Source organism: Podarcis vaucheri (assembly GCF_965113315.1).
Source record: "Podarcis vaucheri genome assembly, chromosome: 10".
In the NCBI taxonomy this organism is placed as follows: domain Eukaryota; kingdom Metazoa; phylum Chordata; class Lepidosauria; order Squamata; family Lacertidae; genus Podarcis; species Podarcis vaucheri.
Genome location: NC_138748.1, coordinates 73,956,742 through 73,966,133, shown reverse-complemented (window position 1 = coordinate 73,966,133; position 9,392 = coordinate 73,956,742). Strand labels below are relative to the sequence as shown.

The window sequence follows — 9,392 nt, the reverse complement described above, 5'->3', positions numbered from 1 at the left end:
AGAGGTGGGCAACAACTGGTCAGTGTTGAGTGCAAAAACAGGCTGTTTGTTCTGGAAACGTCTATTGCAGGTAAAGGTCTCACTGAGCCAGCACAAGCACAGTGTGCTAACATTCCCATCCACGATGGGTGCCATCATCTGTGGCACAGGAGACTGTCACACGTTAACTGGTGGTATGTGAAGAAGATCCCAAGTTGCACTGAGGGATGCAAGATGAAGGCATGTGCCAAATAACTGGATTGCAGGGCCTGCAAGAAAGCTAAGGTTCAAATGTGCACTTATCCTAGGTCTGACAGGGTAACCACAAAACCTTTTGAGCTAGTAAATGCAGATCTTTGCGGCCCTATGCAAGTTGCCAGTCTGGGTGGGGCGAAATTTGTGTTATCTCTGGTAGATGATTTCTTTCCAAAATGGGTGGTTGTTCACTCTGAAGCACAAGGGAGAGGCTGCTGCCTTGGTGAAAGACTGGATCACTGCAGTTGAACTACAGTTCTCACTGCAGGTCAGGAGCTTTCAATCAGATCGTGGTGGGGAGTTCCCCCAGTCTGCGCTGCAGAACTTCTTCCACTGGAAAGGGATATGCCACAGGTTGACAGTCATGCATTCTCCTCAGGAGAATGGGGTGACAGAATGTCGGAACCGCACGCTGCAGGAGGCAACAGAAGCTATGCTTTTTGACACAGGGTTGCCTCAGCGCTTTTGGGCAGAAGCATGGAAGCCCGCATCTTTCACTTTGAACCGCTCGTACAGTTCTATAGTAGGGGACACGCCCTATTTTCTGCTGCATAGTAAGAAGCCCAAGGTGCATTTCTTCTGTGTGTTTGGGTGCGAGGCTTTGGTCCTTGTACCAAAGGCCAAGCGTAGAAAGGGTGGCTCCAGGTCCCAAAGAATGATCTTTTGTGGGTATGAGCCAGGGACCAAGGGGTGGAGGTTTGCCTATCCCAAAGGTAATCAGTCTAGGATTCTAGTTAGCAGGAGTGCTGAGTTCTGTGAGCAAAGTGGATGGACACATATCCATGGGAATCCTGACATCCTCTCAGAAAGTCTGCTTGACTCTGCTGAGGAGGAAGAAGCTGAAACTGATCCGGCTGCTGAGGATCAGATCCCTGACCAAGGGCAAGAACAGGAAAGGGCATCTCCTAAAGCTGTTAAGCTAGTGCAAAGGAGTGCACCTTCATCACCCACAGGTCCAGTTGAGAAGTCCAGAAGATGCAGTAAGTCAGAGGGGGAGTCCTCTGAGGGCAAGGACACTCTAGCTGGCCCTAGTGGGTCAGAGGGGGTACCTGAAGTAGCGCTCAGGCGGTCAGCTTGCACTACAAAGGGAAAACCACCCGAAAGGTTTGAGGTCACTAGCGTGTGGGTTGGTCTGGCTCAATGTGAACCAGAGAGCTTTGAGGAAGTTCAGAAATTGCCTGAAGCAGAAGCCAGAAAATGGCAAGTGGCAGTGAAGAAAGAGCTGAGCTCAATGGAGTCTCTAGGCATGTTCTCCATCATGACGCTGCCAGCAGGCAAGCAGGCCATGAGCAGTCGTTGGGTTTACCATCTTAAACCCATGGCAACTGGAGTGTATGCTCCTACTTCCAGAAGTGAAACTCTGTGCATCCTCTTAGCCGTTGCTGCACAGAAAGGTCAACAGGTGCATCACTTTGATGTGGATGTAGCCTATTTGAACTCAGACCTGAGGGAGGATCTGTACATGCTCCCTCCTCCAGGGTTTGAGGGCAATAGGCCAGATGAAGTATGGAAGCTCCCCAAGTCCATTTATGGTCTGAAACAATCAGCCAGGAACTGGAACTTGAGTCTGAACGAAGCCTTGCAGAGCATGGGTTTCAAGAGGAGTCTTGCTGATAGCTGCCTTAGCCAATAGAGCATTGCAGCACCCTGGGAACAGCCTGGATCTGCAGCTGAAATATCAGAAGCAGATCACAGCAAGTGACCCAAATAATTCACCTTACAGCCTCCCAAGCATGATTCAGGAGAGCTGTTGCTTTGGGTTGCAAAAAGCAGCACACCAACACTCACCTGTTTATCCATTCATTCGTGGTTTTATTCATTTTTAGAACTTTGATATTTAGATTTTATTAAAAAGTGTCACCAACAAGCTGTTTGCAGCATTAAGTCCCCATTTGGATGCAATTTCATATTCAAGCCAGGACCAGCAAAGGACGGGTTGTGGGCTCTGAGATCTGGCAGGGGCAGCCCACCCACCATGCCCATGGGCACCCCTGGCATTGCCACCCAAGCCTAGCAGTCCTTATCAGCCCTCGACTGCTACTCTTCCAGCGGCTGAGCTAGGGACCATTTCCATTGTAAGATACTTGGCTCCCAGGTGGTTCCTGCACCTGGAACTCAATCCATGGTGGGGGTGTGTGAATCATGACCCACGGCCTGTAAATATGTGCATGCAAAGCTGGGGCCCTTGTCCTCAGACGCCACCTTACTGGCTTCCTATACCGTGTACGGCGGGAGTTGGGTCTGTTCGTATACGAGAGCGCAGGACCACGCTGAGGGCGGGTCTTGGGAGGTGGCCAAGGCCTGTTCATGTACCAGACTGTTGGAGGGGGCCTGGGATATAGCAAATTCCCATTTTTCCCCGGTTGGGGCTGTGGCCTTGGAGGTGGGTGCGGCGGTGGCGTAGCCTGGGGCTCTGCCATTAGCGGTGTGTGGCTGGGTAGGGAAAAGTCCTCCTTGGTCGTCTTCCTGATCCAGTCGAGGTAGAACTGTGTGGAGGTGTAGACCCCCGGCTTCTTTTCCTGACCGCAGAAGGACGGTCCCCAGCTGGTGATTCCAACCAACCAGTAGCGTTCGGACCTCTGCTCCCGGCACATGAGGGGGCCACCGCTGTCACCCTGCAAGCGGGAGAGAAAAGGCTCCTGTGAGGAGGAGCATGCTGACAGCCAGGTGGTTCAGAAGTGTAGCTTTGTAAGAGGAAAGGTTTGTGAAGATGTCATATGAAAACTCTGGCTGTGGTGTTGGACCTGTAACAGCACTTTCGCTTGTGCAAATAATCTGTTGCTGTTGGAAGGATGAAGCAATGTGTAAGGACTGGGGCTTTGGAAGGTGTTGGGAGCTGCAAAATCAAAGAGCTGGAAGCATCACAGAGTTGCATCTTGCACCCTGGACCATCCATTGAGCTGATGGTTGGCCTAGGTGAACTTCCAAGGAAGCTCATCTAATCTAAGGGAAGGCTGTAGCTCAGAAACAGAGCCCCTGCTCTGCATATTGAGGGTCATAGAATCGCAGAGATGGAAGGGTCCCTGAGAATCATTTAGTCCAGGGGTCAGCAACCTTTTTCAGCCCTGGGCTGGTCCACCGTCCCTCAGACCATGTGGTGGGCCAGACTATATTAAAATAAAAATGAATGAATTCCTATGACCCACAAATAACCCAGAGATGCATTTTAAATAAAGCACACATTCTACTCATGTAAAAACACGCTGATTGTCGGACCGTCCGTGGGCTGAATTGAGAAGGTGATTGGGCCGCATCCGGCCCCCGGGCCTTAGGTTGCCTACCCCTTCTCTAGTCCAACTCTTTGGAGCTGTCCCATATGGGGATCGAACCAGCAACCATAGATTTCTCAGCACCACACCGAACCAACCAGGAAAAAGAAGGGCTTTTTGTGTCTGCCGAAAACCAAACCGAGGTCAGCTGTTTGGAGTGCAGCTATGCTCACCACTAAAACACCACCGTCAGTCTCTTGCAGTATCTCCAGAAATGTGGCCACTGTTGGTGACACCCTTCCACTGTGGGATTTTCTCTTTTGGCAAATATCTTGTCGGGATCTCAGCTCGGCCAAGCTGATAAAGCTCATTTTCCTCCCGACGAATAATTAACGACCTGAGCCTTTGAGGAGGCCTCCGGCACATTTGCATCCAGCAGAGATTCCAGCAGCATACGGAAGTGATGAGATTTATGGCTACATACTGTGCTTTATTACTAAGCTACTCAGAGAGCAAAGAAAAATACATCCTCTCACTGTGAGAGCAGAGAGCAACTCAAACAAAGGAACAAAGGAACAGGAAACCACTAAAGACACATCCCATCTCCCATCTCCTGTGAGACTTCCAACAGCCTGTACTGTCTCTGAAATGTAAGCAGAGTCCTGTGTCTCTAAGCAGCTGCACAGTGGCAAACAGAAACTAACATATCTAACGTAAAATTGAGCTGGCCTTTTTGGTGGTTTGGGCATTAAAGGACTCATATCCACCAGTGAGGCGATGACCCCTACTTGGGTTGTGACGCCTTCTGAGTCCAGATGCTAAGGGTGGTGACCTCTGGAGCAGAGCTTGGAGGGATGCTGAGGGCAAAGGGGATCATCTTCATCTGCCCTGTGTCTGATAAGGAAGGCCCCTGAACTCCAAGGAGGGCATTCATGTTTATGTGAATGCCTTATGCCAAGTTTTCCTCTGGTGAATCTCGCCCTTCATTTTCTGCTCTGGCCAGTTGCAGCATTCCAAGGATTTGTCCTTGGTGTGGCCTTCTTCTTCTCTCACAGCTACTGCCTGTGATGCTGGAGGCTGAATTGCAGGGAAGTTTTGCATGTTCAGAGCAAGTGCTCTGCTGTTCCAGGAGCACCGGAAGGTTTCGCTCCCAAGCCAAACCCGTAGCCTTGATTTTGTCAGAGCTTCACCCACCTTGCATGTAGCTACGCCTCCTTCTAAGCGTCCAGCGCAGATGTTCTCCTCGAGGATCAGCTTGGACCACCAGACCGGGCTGCTGCAAGTCGCCGTGGGGATGATGTCAACAGAACCTTCCAGCATGATATCCGACTTTTCCCCCGCTGAGAGCAGAAAGGGAAAGTGGGGGAAGGGGGAGTCTCAGTTCAGATTTCACTCTCCACACAACTTGCACCCTCAGGACTAATGGAGAGAGACATGAAGGCAGGTGCAGCAATTTCAAGTCCCCTAAAACCTAGTTGATGGACTGGGGGTGAGATCAGAGACAAGGGTATGTCAGGCTGCAGTGTAGGGTGAGCTCCTGGTTTCTAGGGGTTCTTAGAGACCCCAAAACTCTCTGTTTCCTCCTGAAACCACATCTCTCCCTCCCTATCTCTCCATCTGTCCTAGTATTGCGTACACTGAGCGACAGCAGAGGTAGACAGGAGTTTCCACCAGCCCTACCCAGAGATTGAAACTCAATCTTCTGCATGCAAAGCCATCATTACTGAGCTGAGTTCTGGGGGCAAGCATCTATGTCTGGAGAAGGCGATCTGCCCAGAAGCCGTGAAGTGGAATGGCTCTCAAAACCAACCATCTCCATCCTTTTCTGCCCTGTGAAACACGCACACACCTGCCTCACCCCTAAGACTCAGGGCTTCTGATGTACACAGCCCAACCGTAACTACCAACTTAGAATCCTAGAGTGGGAAGGGACCCTAAGGGTCATCCAGCCCAACCCCTTGCAACGCAGGAATCGAAATTCTAGACTGCGATTGGCCACTATAATTTACACCCTGACTACCATTGCTATTATGTTTCTTTGGCGAAATTGATCGTCAGGGAAGGTGTGGTCTGCAAATTTACTTTAGGCACACAGCCAGGCCACTCCTTCTAGGGGCCTGGTTTCCCTGCAGATCTCACTTTTCGGGTCCATGGTTCCAAAACCGCTGACATAGCAGTGCTTGAGCAAGGAAACCACCATGCTGTCATCCGGCAAGCAGGCTGGCTGAATATAGTCCGTGCAGTTGACTGGCTCGTTCAGCTCCACCAAGGAAATGTCATTGTGTATTTTGTTGCCAGGCTCACGCCTGTAGAGCTTGTGGTTCACAAGCCTCTTGATCGAGCGCCTCTGGGCATCGGGGCCGGGGCTGGAGATGCGGTTGGCACCAATCGACAGTCTTATCCATGGTATGTCCCTGGAACAAAGAATATGCACAGAGTGGGGGACTGTGCTCCTGAACAAAATGAAGGTCAGCCAAAGTTGGCTGGATGTTGGAGTACAGGGAGCACAGTTGGGTCTGAGGAGAGAGGGGAGCAGGCAGGCCTCACCGCCCTTTGCCTCATTCCCCTCCCCCAATTTGGTTCTGAGCTGCACATCTCCCTTCCCGCATAATGCCACCAGGTGGATCTGGAAAACCAGATGAGAACAACTTACTCATCGGTGGTCCCTCATCAAACTGGGGCAAAGTTTTAAGTAAAGTGATGAAGCGATGAAGAGTTGCTTTGATCCATGGGGTGGAGGGAAATCTTTGGAAATTACATTTGGGGTGTTGGTTTTGGTTCCTACCATGTTTCTAATCTTCTCCGCATCATTTTTTTAAAAAGTCCTCATAAAAATTCATCATTGTTTTACTGTAAATTTCTCTTAATGTACACATTTTTGCAGAGCAATTTGCCCCCAAACAATTTTTTTTTGTACACTGTTTTCATGAAATATTGGATTCTAAAGGACGCTTTAGCCCAACACATGCATTCTTACACACATTGCTATTCATTAATTCTGTTTAAAACCTCTAGTAAATATGCCAACTGCTCTCTTTTTAAGTGTAATAAATTTGACTTTTCATCTACCTCTGCTGTTTTCGTTAAACTCTGGAGTGGCAAATTCTGGAGCAAAAGTTTCTCAAAAGAACTCCAGAAAGGCCTGTCCAGTTTGCAGATTTGTGGGCCTGAAACTGAAAACTTCAGTAACACTTCATAGTTGAAAGAACCTATAGGATGAGTCCCGGAAACATGAATCAAAGAGTAGGGGGCCAGCTTAGTCCCATTGTCCTTTCAAGTTTTGCAGTAGAACCGCTGGACCAGGCATGTCCAACTTCAAGTCGGTTGTGATCTACTATCCACTATCAAAAACTGGCAGTGATTTACCACCCTCCGAAGTCATTTAAGTTTATGAAATAAATAAATGAATGAATCCCTATTTCACAAGTGCAGTAGTTATGTTTGGATATCATAATGACAGACCCAAATAGTTACCAGATGGACAAGTAACTAAACAAGTGAGAAAAGTCAAACTACCGTATGTTTCGCTCTATAAGACGCACCTTTTCCCCTTCAAAAATTAATGGGAAATGTGTGTGTGTCTTATGGAGCGAATGCAGGCTCCTTGGCTTCAGCGATAGCAACGTGAAGCCTCCGAAGCGCAGAGGGAGTGCTCCTGCCACGCTCCGGAGGCTTCACGTTGCTTTCGCCTGAAATCTCCGGAGCACAGTGGAAACTCCTGCTGCGCTCCAAAGGCTTTGGGTTGCCTTCACTGAAGCCTGGAGAGTGAGAGGGGTCAGTGCACAGCAATCCCTCTTGCTCTCCAGGCTTCGCTTTGCTGGAGAGGCGCTGCAAAGTTTTCCCTCTCTGCGCAGCGCCCCTTCAACGAAGCGGGAGGAGAAATGGAAGGGGCTCTGTGTCTCCTGCCGCTTCGCTGAAGGGGCGTTGAGCAGAGAGGGGGAGGATTCCCCCCCCCTGTTCTCCGCCTCTAAAACAAGGTGCGTCCTATGGTCCGGTGCGTCCTATAGAGTGAAAAATACGGTGTGTTTTTACATTACTTTACATGGATCAGAGGAGATAGTAGAAGCACACAGGGCTTTTCTCTCTCCCTGCTTCCAAAGCAGCCCTTTCTCCCCTGCCCCCAAAGCGCAGAGCGGGTGGTGGGGAAGGGCGGCAAGCTGACTTTGGAGGAAGAAGGCTCGGCTGGAGAAGGAGGAGCTCAGGCTTGCATGAGAATGGTGGCAGCAGCAACAGCTGCTGCTTTGTTCGAGGCTGCTTTGTTTCAGCCCACGATCGACCAAGCTGCTATCAAACCCGCCTCTATCAACAGCTGCTGCTTTGTTTCAGCCCACAATCGACCAAGATCAGTCAATTGCGATTGACCTGTTGGACATGCCTGCAATAGACTATCTGGACCTTGAGTTCTGATCCAGCAGGGCTTTTCCTGGGCTTCCGATTCCATTGTCCTAAGAGGATGACTCTGAGTTATGACGCCCTGCGACAGCAGCCACCCATCTGAAGGCAGAAGGTGAGACTCTGCTCCCATGAGATGCCCCCGCCCTGGGTGCCAGGTTTGCAGACTCCGTGACAACACTTCTTGGGAACCCTTTGCTTACTTTGGTTTCTGAAAGCAGTGGGCTGCACTGAGGACCCATCGAGGGCTGATCAGGGAGCCTCCACAGAAACTGACGTATCCTTTCCGTGTAATGACTTGGAAGCTGACCATCCAGGGCCACGTTCCAGGGAGAACGTTGCTGCCGCCCACAATCCGGAGGAGGGTATGGGTGCCTGCCATGGGACGCCTTCCGCAGACTCCGCTGGAAAGCAAGAAACAGATTGCCATCTAAAGAGGATCAGAGCCATTGCATATATACCACCTCCCCCCACTTTGCCCCAAATATTGGTCAGTCCCCTCCTCTTGGCCATCTTGGGAAGAGAGGGATGAAACTGGAGCTGTCCAGCTGGACTTCTGGATGCCTCCCAAATGCCCATCACTCCCAGGGAGGAGGGAACTTTTTCGAGGCCAGGGGCCACATTGTCTTCTGAGGGCCACATCTCAGTGCTGGGTGGTGCCAGAGGCAAAAATGGACTATTCAGCAAATCCAAATTAGTAAGCTATTTTCCACCTCTCTCTCTCTCCCTCCCTCCCTCTGTCCTCTTTCAAGAAAAGAAATATTTCCTTTTGTCTGTCCCCCTGACTGGTCCCCCATTCCGCTTCCTTGTGTGACCCAGATGGATTCTAGTATTCTGAGAGAGGGAGGAACATGCCCTCTGAGAACAGACTCTGTCTTTGCACGCTAGTTTTGACCCACCACAATGAAGGGGAGTGAGAGCAGCCATGGGGTCAGTTGTGCCCCCCTCCTCTTCAAGACCACATCCAGAAGGAGTTGGTGGATGGGATTCCCCCTCCTGCCCCCTCCCCATGTCTGGCCTCTCTCCCCACTTACTCGCAGGTGGTTTCCTCGGCATGAGTGGGGCGGAAAGCAGCGAGGGCCAGAACAGGGAGAAGCCACCACCCCATCCTTCTGCCGGCTCCAGGTGTTGCTGCTTCCTCCATGTTTCCCTGGAATCCATGACATCACAAAACGGAAGATCTGTCAGATCAGCAGGTGGAGAGTCTGACGTCATCACAAGTTCTCTTCTCTTCTCTTCTCTTCTCTTCTCTTCTCTTCTCTTCTCTTCTCTTCTCTTCAACAACCTTCCATCTGAGAGAAGTGTTTATGTGCCCAGAAGCATGGAAAGAGTAAGGCTTGCACCCGACCTTCTGCCCCATGGAGTGGGCATCCTGTCATGCTTATCCCTGCAGGCACTGGCCAACTGCAACATCCATTCTTTGCAGCACAGGGTACCCTTCCTTGTGCCTATGAGAGTGCCAGAGTGCCAAGGCAAGGCACCCATTATAGTCCTAGAAAGAGAAGCACCGGCACTGTGCTCTAAAGCCTATGTTCTAGAGACAAGTTGTGTGTGCAA

At 50.5% G+C, this 9,392-nt stretch overlaps 1 protein-coding gene across 2 annotated transcripts; it reads right to left on the bottom strand.

The window, feature by feature from the left end:
• Positions 1–2,025: 2,025 nt before the first annotated feature.
• On the bottom strand, positions 2,026–9,032 carry LOC309541350 (acrosin-like). 2 transcript variants are annotated; one of them, XM_082239147.1, is made up of 5 exons: positions 8,870–9,014; positions 8,039–8,239; positions 5,583–5,857; positions 4,638–4,783; positions 2,026–2,849 (listed from the first exon to the last, which is right to left on the bottom strand). In XM_082239147.1, exons 1-5 carry the CDS (start codon positions 8,977–8,979, stop codon positions 2,292–2,294), a joined length of 1,290 nt encoding a protein of 429 aa, XP_082095273.1. In that variant the 5' UTR covers positions 8,980–9,014; the 3' UTR covers positions 2,026–2,291. The 2 variants fall into 2 exon arrangements, with proteins under 2 accessions (XP_082095273.1, XP_082095274.1); XM_082239148.1 differs by lacking the exon at positions 2,026–2,849 and adding an exon at positions 4,169–4,300 and having other exon boundaries at positions 8,870–9,032.
• Positions 9,033–9,392: the final 360 nt, after the last annotated feature.